The sequence below is a fragment of the Podarcis muralis genome, chromosome 1 (genome assembly GCF_964188315.1).
Source record: "Podarcis muralis chromosome 1, rPodMur119.hap1.1, whole genome shotgun sequence".
In the NCBI taxonomy this organism is placed as follows: domain Eukaryota; kingdom Metazoa; phylum Chordata; class Lepidosauria; order Squamata; family Lacertidae; genus Podarcis; species Podarcis muralis.
This window is the reverse complement of record NC_135655.1, coordinates 93,068,528-93,087,765: the sequence shown is the minus strand read 5'-3', so window position 1 is coordinate 93,087,765 and position 19,238 is coordinate 93,068,528. Positions and strand designations below refer to the sequence as shown.

General features: G+C 46.1%; 1 protein-coding gene across 1 annotated transcript; it reads right to left on the bottom strand.

Moving 5' to 3' along the window:
• Positions 1 to 2,025: 2,025 nt before the first annotated feature.
• On the bottom strand, positions 2,026 to 10,990 carry C1QL2 (complement C1q like 2). The gene is made up of 2 exons (XM_028744226.2): positions 10,169 to 10,990; positions 2,026 to 3,351 (listed from the first exon to the last, which is right to left on the bottom strand). The coding sequence occupies exons 1-2, from the start codon at positions 10,871 to 10,873 to the stop codon at positions 3,172 to 3,174; spliced, it is 885 nt and encodes a 294-aa protein (XP_028600059.2). The 5' UTR covers positions 10,874 to 10,990; the 3' UTR covers positions 2,026 to 3,171.
• Positions 10,991 to 19,238: the final 8,248 nt, after the last annotated feature.

Here is a 19,238-nt window from a genome sequence, read left to right as displayed (position 1 = left end):
TACATTTCTTAGGACCAACTATTGTGCAACTTATGATCTTTCAAATTATATACCTCTTTCTGTGGAAAATAACTTTTTATATGGGAGGAAATGGATGTTTCTGAGTCAGAGTATCATAGCGCTAAGCCCTTGTCTCCAGCTGATAACAAAGGCCATTCCTGCAGACATCATTAGGCCAGGCCTTTTCAGTTTTCACAGGGGCATTCTGGGACACAAAAGCAATGGAAGCGCCATGTTAGCCCCATCTGCAGGATACATTTAGAGCAACATCACACTGTGTTAAACAGTCACAGCTTCCTCCAAAGAATCCTGGGAACTGGAGTTTGTCAAGGATGTTAAGAAATGCTAGGAGACCCCAATTCTCTTCACAGAGCTACAACTTCCATTGCACTTGAACAATTAACCCTATTCCCAGGGAACTCTGGGAACTGTAGTTCTGAGAAGGGAATAGGGTTCTCCTAAGAACTCTGTCTGCAGGAAGGAAAATTAGAGATACTGTAGATAGATGATATAGATATAGATATTAGATAGATGATAGATAGATAGATGATAGAGATAGATAGATAGATGATAGATGATAGATAGATAGATAGATAGATAGATAGATAGATAGATAGATAGATGATAGATAGATAGATAGATAGATAGATAGATAGATAGATAGATAGATGATAGATAGATAGATGATAGATAGATAATAGATAGATAGATAGATGATAGATAGATAGATGGATAGAAGATAGATAGATGATAGATTATAGATAGATAGATAGATAGATAGATAGATAGATAGATAGATAGATAGATAGATAGATGATATAGATAGATAGATGATAGATAGATTTCCTAGCACCTGTTTGTGATGAGAGATTCCCCCGCCCCTCTGTTTTTTGGTTCTGGCCTCTTTCTTCACACATCCCTCTTTCAATGAAGCCTGTCACCCAATGTCAGCTTCTATTTCATTTCTTTTCCCACTTCCTTTGAATGTGTACATGAACAGATGCCTCGGCTCCATTCTCCACACTACCCTGCAAGAACAAAACTGCATGCAAGAGGTTTATACGCCTGACTTTTAAAAAGAAAATAATATGTGATTAAGTAGCAATAAGTTCCACATCAAAACTTATATTTGTTGAATAGGCTAGTTATCACTGCTTCTTTTTGGGCAAAACAACATCAGCTGAAAACTAGGATCCAGTAATAAATGCTGACAGGAGATCATGCTGGAAGATTGTGGCCCTTTGTTTCATTTTTATGCCAATGAATATGCCTCATTTCCCAATGTGTACAGCAATATAACAGATGTTCACAAAGCACAATTGTATATGCATCTACTCAGGAGTATGTGCCATTGACATGAATGACCATTACTTGCTAGTAGGTCATGAAGAGTTGGACACGACTAAACAACAACAAAGTCTGTGCAGGATTGCTGGCTTAATGTTTGGTTCTCTATCTAAAATGGGGGGGGGGCTTTCCCCTTCCAAATATTATTATTGTGATTGTGTACTCCAGACTAGAAGGATGGACAGAGGGCATCCAGGCCATCATAATCCATAATTCCTTAATGTAGGTGTGGGTTCTGTCTAGCTATCAGGACTCTGCCTTGGCCACACTCCACTCCTGGCCACCTCCCCGCTCTGCAAGCCATGACCCTTACTGGTCCTACTTCACCTCCAAGTGGTTTTGCCTGAATGGAAGGTCTCTTGAACTCTGACCATATCCCCTTGCTTGCTTTGATTCAAGGGAGCTAGGAAAGCAAACTCCAGGTTTATATTCATGAATTTCATGAGCCTGCTCATTATTATCCAGATTGGGCAGTGCTACCAACAAAGAGAAAGGGGAGGTTGTTCACACCAATAGGTCAAGGGATTTCAATGACAAACACACACACCCTAAAGAGTTGTTGTTTTTTTAATTCTTGCTCCCATTCTGCCAGCTGTTCTCCCTTCCCTTAGGCAACATTAGAAGAGAGACACAGTAGAAAACCATTGTCAAAAAAGATAATTTAATGTGTTATTTCTCTTTTTTTTCTTTTGCTCATTCATTTGCTTTTAAGACAGGAGATTAAACTTTTCAATACCATCACCCACACAAGTATTGCATTGCACAAGGGTGGATGAAAGAAATAAAGAAATAAAATATATATTTATAGAGTATAAATCAAAACAGTTATATCTGAATCCCCTACATACAAAGCAGCATAACGAACGGCCAATGCAGTGTCACAATAATTCTGTCCTGTTCTCCAGACGGTTAGTAAAAGCAATGATTGTACATAAAGAGAAATAAAGTGCTAAGGCCCATCCATTCTGCTTTGTGTATAAGTGGTTTCTGTCTTGGGTCCTTCATATACACATAGTGGCCTGGTTGGTTTTAGATAGAACACAAAAGCCTGCAGTACCCACTGATTAAAGAAGTTGGTTGGGTCAATGGACACCTCATTTTTAACTGCTTCTGGAGTCTCTCTAACTCAATGGCAAGGCACCCACTCTGTTCATCAGAAGTTGGAGATTGAGTCCTGACTTATTTTCAGCAATGGAATAGGATTTCCGACAGCAAGACTGTAAGCCACCTGTGATCATGGAGAGCTGGGCTGGAAATTTATTGATCGTAATGGTGGCTCAACAAATATGGGCTTGCATGTGGTGCAATTTTGTTTTATTTCTATGTAACAGATTGGCAAAAGAAATCAGGTACTGTGCTATCTCAGCACAGATTCTGAGGCAAGGCTGCTTAATGAAGGCTACATAGTCTCATAATTAAACAACAGAAGCAATTCTTAAAATCCTGGGATGTTACGCAGATAACTGCACAACAATGTTTCCATCAGCACTGGAACATCTTTTCCACCAGAGACAGTGAGGATTTAACTCCACATTAGAAGAAAATGTGATAAATGAATGGATTGGTTCATGGTGCTGATTAACCGGTTACTGCTTTCAGCCCTGCTCGTCTCATAGTGTAATCTGAACAACAGGATACACACAAAAAGATAGAACACATCAATGGCTGGAAGGGAAAGGCCATTTGTTTCCCTTCCACACTTCAATCAATGAAACGTAAGAGTTTGTTTAGAATGAAGCTTAAAGTGACCTGAAGAGTAGACCCCCAGGAAAGGCGTGGCAGGGGAATGAGGCGAAGGACCACGCCTTGGTACACTTGGCTTTGTCAATCGGGGTATAAAAGAAAGCCAGAGAAAGTGCTGTACTTATTGTTGTTGCCTCCGTGGGCTTTGCCTCCATCCAGTTTGACATACACCTCGTCCCCAGAGTCCAGGTGCAGCACCACACTGTTGCTGGCGTAGTCGTAATTCTGGTCTGCATCCTGAGCAATGGCACTCGCCCGCACCTGCAAAGCACATCATGCCAAAAGGGAAGATGGATTCAGCACCTTGCAGCTTCCGTGGTCTGCTCTCAAGCCTTCTCTGTTATGCATTTCTCTCCCACCTCCCACCCCTGTCCACGCTCTCCTCACACACTCCCTTCCCCTCTCATGCAAGCATCATTCCCAATGCTCAAGATCAGCAGCTGGACCAATATTTCTACCTGCAAAATACCTCGTGTATGATTCGTCACGGAAAGGTAGGCTCTGATGCCAAAATAAGTTCAAATAATTTTCTCTCCCCTTCATGCCAAATGCACCCCTTCCTGCTATCTTACTACAATTCCAACAATCTTCACCTCCTCACAAAAATGACTCCTGAAAGTGGGGTTTGAAGCAAATGTGAGCATTCCGTCCTCCACTGGCAAAGCTCCTGGGGGAATGTCAAAGGGGTGCCCATAAGACAGTTTCAATAACACTGAAAGCAGCACACATCCCAGCAAAGCAAATTTGGAAATACCTCCTCAGGTAAAACATCAAAGCAGGTTTAAGGAAATTCACAGCAGTGCCCATGACCAGTGAAAATTCTCAGGGGAGAAGGGCCACACCTACTTATTACCACCTCTTCATATGAACCCTATTCTGACCCTCCCCATTTGCCCCAATATCTCTGCCCTTCACAGTGAAGATATCGTCTTTCCTACCCTCTCTTCTCTTATACTGTCTCTTATCTGTACTTTCCAACAGTATCCCTTCCTTTTTCCTTTCCCTCCATTGTTGTATACAATGAGAACATTGAATGTGACAGTAAAAGACATATAGTTTAACCTCCTTGACTAGAAATATTCTTTTCGCTCGAATCCTCACAGACAGATGCCCATTCAGCCTGTCTCTTAAAACTTCCATTGATGGAGATTCCTTGGGCACTTTATTCCACTGCCAAACATCTCCATGCTGTGGTCGCCACAGTAGAGCTAGCGCGCTCTCTCTCTCTCTCTCTCTCTCTCTCTCTCATCCCATCTCCATAAAGCCTTTCATGGTTTCCTCCTCTTCACGCTCTCCTTTGCCTTCTCTTCTATATACTTTTGCTTTCTCACTTTCTGTCATTTCAGTTTAGGCCCCAACTGTGCAATATAGGTAGTTTAAACCCAATCATATCACTTTAAACAGTCATGGCTTTCCATAGTTTGTTAAGGACATTGAGAGTTGTTAGGAGACCTCTATTCTCCTCACAAAGCGACAATTCCCAGAGTTCCCTGGAAAGAGGGGTTGGGTCTCCCAACAACTCTCAGGACCCTTAACAAATGACAGTGCCTAGGATTCCTCGGGGGCAGCTGTTACTACTTAAAGTAGTACAATATTCATTATGTGTTATTGATTTTGAAGATATGTACCCCCACCCTTTTGTAAAATGAGCCTCAAGCAGATAATAATAATAATAATAATAATAATAATAATAATAATAATACCCTGCCCATTCAACTGGGTTGCCCCATCTCAAAATATACATCTCTTCACATTTCTTTACATGTACACACACACACACAGAGAGAGAGAGAGAGAGAGAGAAAGAGAGAGAGAGAGAGAGAGAGATATGCAATAAAATATAATCCTCTGGCAGATGAATGGACCAGTGGTGAAGTCCCAGGACAGCTCAATGGCATTCTCCTTCCTTGGCCTGAATATTTAAAGTTCTTTTGCAATAACCCAGGAAGGTTCCTTTTAATGTAGTGCTGATAAGGTGAAGTCACTGTATTGATCTCTTTTGCCATTGTTATAAACCAGGCTTACAAATGCTCAAACATGTATCAGAGCACATCAATATGTGAATTAGTGACCATTTCCCTTTCTTGATGGCCTCTCCTTTGCGTTCCCCTCCTTCCTTTAAATCCTCACAGGCTCCTCTTCCTCTTGTGTTTCACTTCCGCAAGTTTCATCCCTCTCCCCACCTTTTTGCACCTCACACTTGCTCAGGGGTGCAGGCCATTCTGTGCCAACAAAGGAAAACTTTCTTTCCTTGGTGTAATTTATCTCCCTGCCCAAGTGACTACTCAGCAAAGCTTCCACCCTTGAATGCCCATCCTTCTGTGGGCACTAGCCTTACTCAAATAGCTGCTGCTTTCTAAATGAGATATCCTATTTCCTACTAAGTGAAAAGTGCCTAATGCAGAAAGGTTCTATGGTGTGGTGTGGAGGCATAAGAGGCTGGAGCTAACCAGGCCTGAGTCTGGTCTGGGTGACCATCTGGAAACTACTTGTACACTGCTTTGGGTTCCATAACAGGAGACAGATGGGGTATAAATGTAGTAAGAAATCAGCAGGGGACATTGTGGATGTGAGGAATTCCTGGGTAGGAATGTTACACCCATGAGAGTGCAGAGGTGGCAACGTTCCCCTAGGCCTGCCTCTCTACAGAAGTTGGTCACATCTATGAAGTCTTCCGATTTCCTTCCTACTAATTCCTATCCATGAGATCACGGACAGAAGAAACTGCAGTTGGGAGCAAGTGAGAAATGTTAATATTCTGAGAACGGAATCCACATTGGTTTTAGCATGGCCGTACAGTCGCTCAATGATCCTGAAGAGCTCAAGAGAGCTGTCCATGGTTCTGGAGAAAAGGAGTGTATAAATCAAAAGTGAGTTGAGGCCAGAGGCTGATGGCCACCACAGAGTCGGGCCATTCTGCAACACCATTGAGCAGGAAGGAATGTCCACTTCTTTTCTATCCCCACATATAGAAAGGACTTGCAAGTGTAAACAGTGGTGCAGGCAATTTTAGACCCTGCTTTTCATAGTCTCACACCGTCTCTTTAAGACGTCAGGAATAACATGAGGTTTACTTCTGCAGCCTTGATAGCAAACACATTTCCTTGGGAATATGCCCAGCTACCCACCCAATGACTACAAAATGCTTTTGAAACTTAAAAGCAAATAAAGGTTGCTGTGATGAACAGTGTCTGGCCCAGTGGGTCCTGGCATGCCCAAGCCAATGCAAGTCCTGATACAGAGCATGTTAGACTCTTCATCCATCATCTGCCATTCTGTGGGTGGTCACTAGGAAGTCCGTTGCACTATGGGATCCTTGGCTTCAACCCCAAGGTCCAACCCTAGCTGCACCCAGCAGGTGTAAGTAACAAGAATGAACATTTTTGTGATAGTTCTTGGATCATGCAAGCACACCCTTCTCTCTTTTGCTAAGTTTTGGCAGATGGGCCAACATTTCCTGTCCACAGAGGAAGAGGAGCCATAGAACTAGGATGCTTCTAGGAATAGAAGCCTCCATAAGATTAAGTGGCAAAGACAGCCAGGAAGCACCAAAGATATCAGAACTTAGGCTCTTCAGGCTGAGCATGGATTGGGAGAAGATGCCAAAGGGGAAAGCATAGAGCACAGAATTCTCCACAGGAATGAGTCACTGGGGAGTCAAGATGCTGACTTTGCCTCCAGGGTGATCCCAGGCTTCTTGCTGAAGATCCTAGGTAATGGGTGTCTGTTTTTACTACAAAAGAAGCTGCATAGTGACACTGGGATTGTCCCCCTTTCAAATTGTGGCAGATCTTGGAGTAAGAATACTAGTTGAAGGGTTCCCCTCACTTCTAGATGGATAATGCCTCCTCAACTCCATCTCAAAATCTGGGTCCTAGGCCAAGGGATTCAGATTGGAGATCTCAGTGTACCCAGCGCAAAGCTTTAGCAAGCTTTGATTGACAGGATCTACCAGGCCTCCATTAAAAAAATTAATTGGGACTCTAGACTGAAAGTCCTAGCTTGAGCTCTCATTCCCTGCCCCTCCAGCTCTATAAATGGGAGGGTCAAATTTACAGTCTTAGGATCTCTTTCTGAGTGCAGAGGAGAGGATAGTGAAGCTGAAATTCTCCTTCTAAGCATGCCTCCACTGTCTAATAGTGGTGGTGGCAGCTGTGGGTGGGGGGCATAGCTCAGGAGCAGAGCAACTGCTTTGCCTGCAGAAGCAGCAGTGGACAGCAAAGTGGGGCAGCAGAGCTCACCTGACTTCCAGTCAGTCACATTGCTGCCACTTACCAGGAATTAGAGGGGAGGGGGAGGTAGGCACAATGCAAACACATCAGCAGAAGTGCCTGGTTAGCTCTCCACCCATCTGCCACCTCTCTCCTCCCTTTCTACCTTCATGTAAGCAGCAGCAACATGATCAACCAGAGGCCAGGTTAATGCCCCGCATGGGGTAGGACTGCAAGTTACACTTTCTACCAACGCTCCAATTAAGAGCCCAGTCCATGAGCCTCACTAACTCCAACTCTTCCCCATTCTTGCCAAATCATCCCCCATGCTTTTCTGAAAACAGTAGGTAAGTGGACCGTGCAATGGGGAAGTGCCCCCTCTGCCTTCATCCCATGTACTTCAAGAACTACCCCCAAATGAAGGTGCTCTCCAAAATTCTGAGTGGTCCTCATCATGGCTGTAATGACTTAGAACTACTTATCAAATGGGTTGCTACCACCATGTTGTGAGTCTCCACACCATCACTAGTGGCCAGGAACCTGGAGCAGAGGCATGGAGACTCACAGCATAGAGATGACAATCCATGGAGTAGGTACTTCTAGAACAAGAATGGGAAACCTGTCTCCTTCCTGATCTTGCTGGACTACGACTCTCGGCACCCCGACCATTAACTATGCTAACTGTGAGTGATGGGTGTTGGAGTTCAACAGCATCAGGAAGGTCCAGGTTCCGCATCCCTGCCCTAGATGTCACAGCCAGAATGAGGATTACACATCAGGCTGAGGGTGGGGCAATTTCAGCAGCCTCTTCACAGCATGTGTAACTCGTGCTCCATCCCTTGCTGACTCTGAGCTGAATGTGTGAACTGCTTCCCTGAAAAAGGACTGGGTGATATTCAACTAGGATTAGTGCTAATATAAAATGACCTTCCTCCCTCTCTTCCCCTCACAAGTGCCCTGCCCTGTCCCCAAATCTACTCTGCGGGGTTAGGGGGAAGCCCAGAATAGATTTATGGGAGAACAGAGGAGAGAGGAGAAAGTTCCCTCCCAAGTTCTCTTGAAAGCATCCCATTATGTTTGGGGTGACACCAGATGCTTGTCCTTGACCATTTCATACATGCTGAATCAATAAGCATGGATTGGCTTGAAGTCTCTTGGATCTCTGAAACATGGTGAGCATAGCTACCACAAGATCCAAAACTGTTTCTCCTTGCTGTGACAAGTCATGCTCCCTTAGCTGTGCAACCTTGAACATGCAACTGGAGGAGAGGACATGCCACGGTTTCCATGATGCAGCAAAGACAACAGCCTGAGAAGCTCCCATATTCACACATACAATCAGGGAGTATGTCTCTACTTCACATGCGGCCATTCAGATATGTCAGATCTCCACATGTTAGCCTACCCATCTCCTTTTGGGTGGAGGTCCCCAGGCTGTGAGGCCTCTCTTTGAAGTAAGATTTCACAGATGGTGGCCCTGACATGCATGATGCAAGACACACACACCCCTCACATGATGGGAAGATCTCAACAAATTCAGGATGGTGAGAGTAGAAAGTCTGTATGCCAGTCTCCAAGGATGAAATCTTAAGCAGGAGGAAGGGCAAGGAAGGGGATCAAGAGTCTCCATGTGGGTTGAAGTCCTGTACTCAGCTCTCATTTGAACAGATGGTCATCCCTGTCCGCATCACAATGAAGCCTGAGTGCTAAAGATCTCATCCAAACTTTCTCTTAGATGACTTCTGCAGGTTTAACTGTATTGCATAACAATGCCTGTAACCAAAACCCAACACACATATCCCCTCAGGAAGACATTGAAGAAGATAATTTGGAGTGGAGATGGTGTGGGAAGGAAGACCCTTAAGTATTCTTCTGCCCTTAACTTGTCTACGCCAAATGCCCTCCCATTGTGCAAATACCCAAATGCATATTTCCCTGCATTTGTGGGGCTTCCCATTGGTGAAGATTTGACAGGAAGTTCTCTTGGTTGGGGGGGGGAGTTCCAATTAGAGATGTCTTGAGGTGTCAAAATCTCTTGGTCTCAAGGAGGAAGTTGGTGAATTCTTGGGAATTCTCAGTTGCCATCAGGGCAGGACTTTGGGGTAGAGGTCCAGGGCTGCTCTCAGCAGGAGTAAGAGGGTCTTCAAAGGCAGCAGGACTGACTTCTTACCACATTTTGAAGTAAGTGAAAAACAACACACATTACCATCTAAAAAGACTTTACCCCGACTTAAATTATTTAGCTGCACCACTGGGGCACTCTGGGTGCGTGCGATAAGATTATTTTATACTTGAAATACCCATCCACCAGAATAGTCCCCTAATGGGCAGTTGACTTCAAGCGGCACAGCTCATCGAGATATCTTGATCTTGAACCTCCTTTTGTCAAATCCTTTAATTTAGGAGCCTCGTAGAAGTGAGGTTTTAGGGTGGGGGGGTTTCCTTACTAAAATCGGGAGCCCCTTTTCCGGCTGGGATATCTGGAGGGCTTGTTAACACATCGCTTGATCTCAACACTGACTGGACCGCGCGAGAGAGATGTATTTTGAGTTTAGATCGGATCATAGGAAAGTTCTCTCGCTCGCCCCGTCGTTCGATCTGTGAGGCTACAGTCCAAGAGCCAACCGGGCCGTCACACAGCTGGACTAGCCCCAAAGCTCCCTTTGTCCCCAAGTTCAGCGTTCCCTTTAGCTGACACCTTCAGAGAAGCTATCCCCCACCCCACCCATCCATGCCTCCAAGCTAACTAGGTGGCGTCTGAGACTGTCCCCGGAGGAAGGATTCCCATCCCCTCTACACGCACATACAGAGGCGAAGACAGGGTCCCCCGACCCGCTGTTCCCCGCTGGCCCGTGCCCAGCACCCACCTGCCCGTTCTTGCAGAGGTCCGCCCACATGCTGGTGCCGTCGCCTCCGCGCATGAGGATGTGGTAGGTGAAGAAGTAGATGCCGCGCACCTGGCAGGTGAACTTGCCCGTGGTGGGGTCGTAGTGGTTGCCCAGGTTGGTCACCACGTCGTCGAACTTGAGCACCTCGTAGCCCTCGTGGGGACTCTTCAGGCCCACGTAGAAGGCGATCTTGGGGCCGCTGAAAGCAGCGCTCAGCGCGCCCGTCACCTCGCTTCCCGGCGCCGGGCTGCTGCTGCTGCCGCCCATGCCCGAGCCCACACCTCCAGCCGTCGTCGCAGTTCCGGGGGCCCCGATGCCGGGCACCGACAGCCCCGGTAGTCCCGGCTTCCCCGAATCGCCCCTCTCGCCTGGAGGTCCTCTAGGGCCCGGGGGACCCGGTTCCCCGGGGGGTCCCCTCGGCCCCGGCTTGCCTGGACGGCCGGGGTCGCCCTTTGGTCCCTGGATGAAGGGCGGCGGTGGCGGCGGCGGGTTGGCGCTCAGCTCTTGCATGGCTTCCAGGGCGGCCGTGGTGCCTCCGGGGCGGCTGGACGGTCCGGCGGCAGCGCTACTGGCGCTGTAGGGGTCGCAGATCATGCGGCAGGTGCCCATCATCTCGTAGTGCGCCTGGCCCTTGGACGGCGCCTGCACCAGGATGGGGACGGCGATGAGCAGGATGAGGCCCATGGCCAGGGCGATCCCCACGGCGGCCACCAGCCGCTTCCTCCTCTGCCAGAGCCGGGCAGCGAGCGCCAACAGGTCTTCCTTGCTGGGCGAAGTAATGGTGACTTCTCTCGACGGCGAGCCTGCCTGCCGGGGTGGGGGGAGAGAAGAAGCAGGAGAAAGACGAGTCAGTCGCGGCCAACCAACCCCCAGCCCGGGGCGAGCGAGAGGCCACCTCCTGTCCCGATCAGCCCGTCAGGGTGGCACCCTCCCGGGGGCACCCTCCGCCTCTACCGATGCCCTTCATGGTGGCATCACTGAGATGCGAAGACAGGAGGGAAGCAGGACAAGGAGGAGGAGGAGGAGGAGGAGGAGGAGGAGGAGTAAGAGACGCCGCCGCTTATCCCTCTGGAGGAGGAGGGAGACCCCGGACTAGACTAGACTGACGTAGAGGAGACCTCTTCTTCCCTCCGCCCCCCACCCCCAATCTAAAGCGCCCCTTCCCTTTCCCCTATCATGATCACATCATCGCAATCCAGCCAGCCCCCTCCGCACCCCTCGTCCCTTCCCTCGGGGGTTTACAGACCGTCCGCACAAACACACGCGCGCACTCACTAGCGCGCTCCCTCGAACATCCTCCGCTGCCCTCGAGCAGGCGGGACGCGGGCGCAGCAGCTCTCAGCGGGCGTCGCGCAAACAGGTGGACGAGCGAGCGCCCCCGATGCGTTCAGCCTCCTCCCTCCCCCCCGCTTCACCAAGCGTCCAGGACATCGTCCCTCTTCCTCCCTCTCCTCCCTGCTCCCCTCCTGCTTAGCAAGGAGTCAGAGGGTTTGGTACCCCCCCCCCCCTTCTCTCTCTGTTTCTTTCTACCAAGGAAGTTCCCGTTTTCCAAAACTGCAAATACCGGCAGAGGGGAAATCTCTCTCCAATCCCCCCTGACGGATGAGCAAGCAAGAGACGCGCGGTCTGTCCAGGGAGAGACACTCACCGCCAGAGTCCTCCTTTACCTCGCGCGAACTGTCGGGGAGAGGGAGGGAGAGGGGGGGAGAGAGAGAGATCACATCTGGCCAGCTGCGTGGTGGGGGGAGGGGGAGAGAAGGCAAGGTCCTTGCCAAGGGGCCACACCGACCACCACCAGGCGACCAAGTTTTTCGGAGGACAGCCTGGGAGGAGGAAGAGGAAGAGAGCCTGCTGCGACGAAATTGCAAACCTGGCGAATTTCCCCTCTGCCTAGATGTGACCCCTAAGTTAAACAGGATATATGGGCTGCATGGCTTTTTTTGCTCCCGCGCCCCTTCTTACTGGAGTCAGTTTCAGTACTCGCAGACCTTTTAAAAAATAATAATCTATTGCCTCTTATTTTCTGCCCTTCTTCCTGCTCTCCCCCCCCCCAAAAAATGGCTATCGCGACTCTGCCTCTTTGCCTCTTTTTCTTCTGCTTTTCTGCGTGCTTATCTCTCTCCTGCTGCTTATTATGACTTGCTTGCCCGATGCCTCCGCGAATGGAACGGATGGAGGAAGGGCGCGACTTGATGCGCGAGGGGACGCTGCCATCGGAGCAGGGCAATGCCGTTATTTGAAGCGACTAAAATGGCACAAAGCAGTGAGCAAGCTTCTGAGTGCTGCAGAGCTCTTCTTCAAGCTGGAGGGCAGGAGAGAGGAGAGGGGTGGAAAGAGAGCTTGAGCTGCAGTTTGCCAGAGTCTTAAGATGGAGAGCTGTAAGTCTTTACAGAGTATGTCTACGTAGAACGAAATCCAATGGGACTCCTTACAACCCCGCACACGACTTAACTCAGGCTACATTCCAATGGATTCCCTTACCTCTGAGCAGACAGGCATTAGGATTGCTCTGCAAATTAGATCAGTCTCAGCTGGGAGCAAAACCTGCACTGACTTCCAGGTAAACAACCATGAGATCCAGCCACTTGTGCAGTTCCTTGTTAGGCATCTTTCTCCACGCTCAGCTTCAACAGCTAACAGCCAGAGCCTATGCATGTTGACGTTCATTCTGTTGCACACTTAATGGGGTAAATTCTCAAGTAAGTGTCCATGGCAGCCCCACAGGTCCTTGAAGAGGACACCTTGAAGAGGGGCCCATTTATTGCAGCATGAGTGTTCCTAACTCAAAGCTGGGATGCACGAGAAGTGTGGGATTCTTTGGGAATTTGGTCTCTGGGTAGCAGGAGAAAAGACATGGCTAGGAATATTTACTTATGAAGGAGTCTGTCTGAGAATGTGGAATTAGCAAGATGATATTCTGTTCCTTCCAACTCTATTGGTGTTGTTTTTTGCTGTGACTTCCCCACCACCACCACCAAATCACACCCCATATGTGATTGAAATGTATCCTGTGAACCAGCGGTGTGCAGGTTCATATGTCAACAACTTTCCACAGCTGCAGCCATTCCGAGAAGAATGTGGGTGCCCTTGCAGAAACTGCTACCAGGTGTGTTTCTCACTACAGGGCTGGTTCACCCTTAAATGAGCATCCCTCAGTTTCTCTGCACATGCTCACTTGGTGGCTGGCAATTGAATGGAGACAAAGTGAAAGGAAGATCTGTAGTGCTTCATTTATATTTGCTAGCCATCCCTGGGTGAAAAATGCAGATGTGAAACAGCCCAGTAGTAGCTGGCACAAACGAACACATGTGCACATGTGCACACAGATGACCGTGGAAGCCAAAATGTTTCACAACAATTACATTCACAACAGTCCTATTTTAAAGGCTTCTCCCTTGTATTTGTCCTTCTGCCTAGACGGACAGTGGTCCTGGGTCTTCCTTACTGCCACAGTTTATGGTCTGCAATGTAATACGTCCAGAAACTAGCGAATTAAAGTGTTCTGCAGATTTGCATCTCTTCAGGAATAATTTAACCTTGTTCCCAGCCTCAAAAGCAGCAAGCCATGCTGGCTATATTGTCACTTAACAGAGTGACGAGAAGCAATTTGATTAGCAAACTCACTTCCGTCATCCCTGCTCATATCAAACATTTGACGGGGTTCAAGTGTTCTTTTCATGAAGTTGCTCACTGTTCAGCCAGGCTGAACGAAATACTGTATCTGTCAATGCTGCAAATAAGAGAGAGGGAAGAGAACTACGGTCCCGATCATTTATTCAGCATTTTTTTTAATTTGACAAATGCTTTATAACCGTGCCCTCACAGCAACCTTGTGAGGTCATTGCCTGCTCTGGCCGAAAGGAAAAAGACCACAGAAGTCATTAAGAAGCAATCCTCAAAGCTATGGTGGTGTGAGGGACTTACATCCCACCCAGCTCAGATACACAGCAACAAGCTACTACTCCTATGAGGGAGCACTAAGGCTGCATTCCAGCAGGCAATTTCAGGTAACTGTTTTTGTTGGATTTTCTTTCTTTCTTTTTCTACTTTTTGTCCTGCTTTGGATCTTTCCATTGTTTATACTAAGCTTTGTTTCAATAGAATTTTACTGGTTGTCTTCAAATTTGGTTTTCTGCATCCTTAGAAAAGGAAAGCTGTGCAGAAATGCTGGAAACAGGTGAGAGTGCAATATCATTTCTCTCCTCCAGGATGTTCCAAGAGTGTAGAGGCACCTACCTGGGTTCAACTTTCCTTTGGAAGGAGACCGATGGAGGTTTGTAGGAATTTTGTAGAATTTGCTGGTGCTTTTTAAATATACAGGCTGGACATAGGTGGAGTTTTCGCAACCTAAAGCAGGAGTGGCGATTTTATTTTATTTATTTTTTGTATGGGGGGCTTTATTCCCTTGGAACAAATACTTAAACTTCCCCTATGTACACACTCCTGTTTACTCTGCACCCAATGCGCTCCCACTGCTGGTTTAGGAAACAGTGTACAGTGGTACCTCGGGTTACAGATGCTTCAGGTTACAGACGCTTCAGGTTACAGACTTCGCTAACCCAGAAATACTACTTCAGGCTAAGAACTTTGCTTCAGGATGAAAACAGAAATCGCACGACGACGGCACGGCAGCAGTGGGAGGCCCCATTAGCTAAAGTGGTACCTCAGGTTAAAAACAGACCTCCAGAACGAATTAAGTTCTTAACCCGAGGTACCACTGTACACACATTAGCTAAGGTCCATATCAATCATCGATCTTGTCATTTCTTAGGAAATAGTGTGTTTGATCCATTTCCCCCCCAAACCAGTTTTGAATGGGGGGGACAACCTAGCATTGATTTTAATCCAGTAATGTTTACACACTGTTCCTTTCCAACTTTCTTCCATCATGGATGCCAAGGTAGCATACACCTGGCTGCCAAGCTTTAGCAACATGGTAGCCACGCATGCCTTCAGACTATACCCCAGGATTTCTAATAAGCATTTGTTGTTTAATAATTATTCCAAACGTTTTGACTCTTCCGTGTTTCTGTTCTGTATTAAATTCCACCATTTTGAAATGTTCTTTCTATCATTCTGGGTCACAAATAAACAGAAATGGGGGACCACTGACAAACTCTCTAGGCTTCCGATGACCCACTTTTTGGGAATCGCTACAATATATTTGATTGATTGACAATTGATTCACAGGATGCAGTAGCAGTGGGGAAGAGGATTATTAATTATGATCATCGGGGCACATTTCAGTTTGCCTCCATTTTTGTGCTGAAAAGCAATCAATTCACTAATCGCTTTGATTTCTTTTTCCCAGCACCGCTAAATAAAGGCTGATACATCATCAAGAGAGGAGAGCAAAAGCTTGCAGATCTGGATATGTTTAGGGTTTGATGTAAAGTGCACTAAAATCAATATTTAGTTCAAGAAACACATAAATGTGACAGATGTGCCCTGGAGAATATACATCACCTATGTGGTGTTTTTTTCTACCTGTATCCCCCCCCCTCCACTGGCCCCTACTTTCTACCTCTTTTCTTTATTCTTTGCCTTCAGAACACATGTTGCAAAAAGCAGATTGACCCTAAACTGTGGACCGAAACATACCATAGCTGTCTACTTTTCCCTTTTCTTGCGAGGAATCCTATTCAGAATAAGGGAATATTCCCCCTTAAAAGGGGGGAAACGTTGACAGCTATGAAACACACTCCTTCCCCCTGCCCCGAGACCTATGGACAAAAACCACACTATTTTTCTCTAGGAGATCAAATAGGCAGAATATACGAAGAAGAAGAAGAGTTTGGATTTGATATCCCGCCTTTCACTCCCCTTCAGGAGTCTCAAAGCGGCTAACATTCTCCTTTCCCTTCCTCCCCCTCAACAAACACTCTGTGAGGTGAGTGGGGCTGAGAGACTTCAGAGAAGTGTGACTGGCCCAAGGTCACCCAGCAGCTGCATGTGGAGGAGCGGAGACGCGAACCCGGTTACCCAGATTACGTGACTACTGCTCTTAAGCACTACACCACACTGGCTCTCTATATAACGAGGGTTATATAGTGTTCTCATGCCATGCAGTCCTATCCAGGTTTGCTCTGATGTAAGCCCTACTGGGGACTCTTCCCAGGCTAATTTTCATGTTTGAAGCTGGTTCTCCATAAGCCAGCCCAACTCCCTATCCACAACACAAAACTCACTCTCTTACTCTCACTTTCTTATTTTATGATCCATCCTATAATAGCTGGAAGGATTCTGAAATTGCTAAGTACAGTGGTACCTCGGGTTACATACCCTTCAGGTTACATACGCTTCAGGTTACAGACTCCGCTAACCCAGAAATATTACCTCAGGTTGAGAATTTTGTTTCAGGATGAGAACAGAAATCACACAGTGGCGGCGCGGCGGCAGCAGGAGGCCCCATTAGCTAAAGTGGTGCTTCAGGTTAAGAACAGTTTCAGGTTAAGAACAGACCTCCAGAACGAATTAAGTACTTAACCCAAGGTACCACTACAGTAACAACAACATGCTTATCACCAACACACAGTTTGTCAGTTGACACTATAACTATTTTGCCTTGACATAATTATTGCTGTCTGTTCTTCCTTTCCATCCCCTCTGCCACCATGTCTGTTCTTAAATATGTGTTTGCATACATGCGCATGTGCCAATTTAGGATTGCCTCGGTCCTGTATACCTGAAGGAGCGTCTCCATCCCTATCATTCAGCCTGGACACTGAGGTCCAGTTCCAAGGGCCTTCTGTCGGTTCCCTCACTGCGAGAAGTGAGGTTACAGGCATCCAGGCAGAAGGCCTTCTCAGTACTGGCGCCCGCCCTGTGGAACGCCCTCCAGTCAGATGTCAAGGAAATAAACAACTATCTGACTTTTAGAAGACATCTGAAGGCAGCCCTGTTTAGGGAAGTTTTTAATGTTTGATGTTTTATCTTGTTTTTAATATCCTATTGGGAGCCACCCAGAGTGGCTGGGGAAACCCAGCCAGATGGGTGGGGTATAAATAATAAGAAGTTGTTGTTGTTGTTGTTGTTGTTGTTGTTGTTACACTTCATGCATCTGAAGAAGTGGATTCTGTTCTACCTTAATAAATTTCTCAGTCTTTAACCTGCCACAATGCACTTTGTTGTTATTCTTGCAACAGACTAGCATGCCTATCTGTCTGAATATTGTAAGAAACATGTACAACATGTACATAATATGTGACTCTACAGCTTCCTAAAACATGTGATTGCCACTAAATGGACACACATGTGTCCTCTCCCTGGAGATTATCTCCATGCATCAACCGTGTCCTTCTTGAAGTGCTTGTTAAGTTAGTTAACTCCAGTTGCTAGGGAAATTTGGAAAGTTCCTTTTAGAATTAAGTTGCTGAATCAGGATAAAGTGTGCCAATTGCATTCCTGCTAAGTTAATTTCATTTCCTTTGTTAATGTCGGTAGAGCTACCTGTACTCTGGACAACTTGAATGTCTGACCTCTATTTAGAAGGATCTTCTCAAGCAGAAATGTTTTGAAAGCAGGCCTTTCCATAGAAACATTGTGTTTGTTGGCTAGGGGTGCAGTAGGGGCATTGAGAACACCATCATCAAAAGACTAGCAGAAGACTCATTCCTCTAAATTCATTTCATTTTTTAAATAATTAGCTTTTTAAAATGTAATGTTGAATTGCATCTATCACCATCAGCGACAACCACTTTTACTGTGCAAATAGAAATAAATTTGATTGAGTTCAATGGGACTTACTCTCAGGTAGGTGCATTTAGGATTGGAATTTTAATAACAAATGCATCCATCGCTAAGCACCAAACCTGCAAATGGTCATTTGATGAGACATGCACACGCAATCACACAATATAGCAAGACCCATTTGTTGAGAAAATACTTATTTGGGTGTAAGGCCCACTGAAGTCATGCTTTTAAAATGAGTAAGTAATTTTTTCTCTTCTAGTTGCTCTCAGTCCTCTTCTTGGCAATTTCCCCATATATTATCAACCTTGACTACGAATACAATTTATTTAAACTGCTTTGGTAATCAGCTCTTCCAAAGATTTAATTAATTTCCTTTTTGTTCTGGCATTTGTTGCTAGCTTGAATACCCTTGTATATTATGAGGCCTCTCTATTCCCTTCAGATTTTCGCCTGCCTCACTAAGAGGTGCCTTTAATCTCTACTTTCCAAAGGCAGCAGATGCACTGTAGCTTTTTTCCAGCCCTTTTTTGAATAATTAAGGTCTTGTATCATTTAGTTTGCCCTCGCCTGCAACTTCTATATAATTTGCATTGTGTCATTTTTTAAATAAGATGACCGGATCAGGGAATAATATTCCAGATGTGTTCATACTACTCTCATGCACTGTTGGAATGATTTTTAGTGACATGGATCAACAATTTTTATCAATCACCAAAGGGGTAGGAAGTAACAGACAGGAACTATGGAAACTCTTAGGGAAAACATTGCATTTGGGCACTGTGAGCCAAGACAAAAAGTGTCATGTAGTTAGCTTAGACAATACTTTGCCAATGGGTATTTTGGTATGCAGAGAAATGGTACTTTTTCCAGGTACATGTTATTGCCATGTTGGAGTTTCTCCTGACAGTGAGAAAAAAAGGTGACTCTTCCCCCCCACACACCAGTTACTTCACCCAGCCCTGTTGCATTTGTTCTGTTCATTCCACTTAATAAAGTCCTGAATTACTGCTCTCAAGTCCTGCACTGATGGTACTCCTGTCTGTGGCCACAATAAATTTATAGAGAATTTGTTCTCATTTGTTTGCACAGAGGTGATACAATATCTGTTGTTTGCTGAGCATTCACTCTGATTTGTTTTCGGGGAAGTTAAAAGACATTGTGTCAAGCAACTCTCGAACTGCACTTTCCAGTTCATTTTCACCATCACTTTCCTTACAGCAAAAAGGAATGGGGTTTGGATGGGAGCTGGTTGGCAGCAAGTTTGTTGCACAAGAGCATAAGATCCACTTGTAAGTGGTGATTGAATCCCACACACAAATTATTGACAGTCTGGAAACAGACATGTTCTCAGAATTTC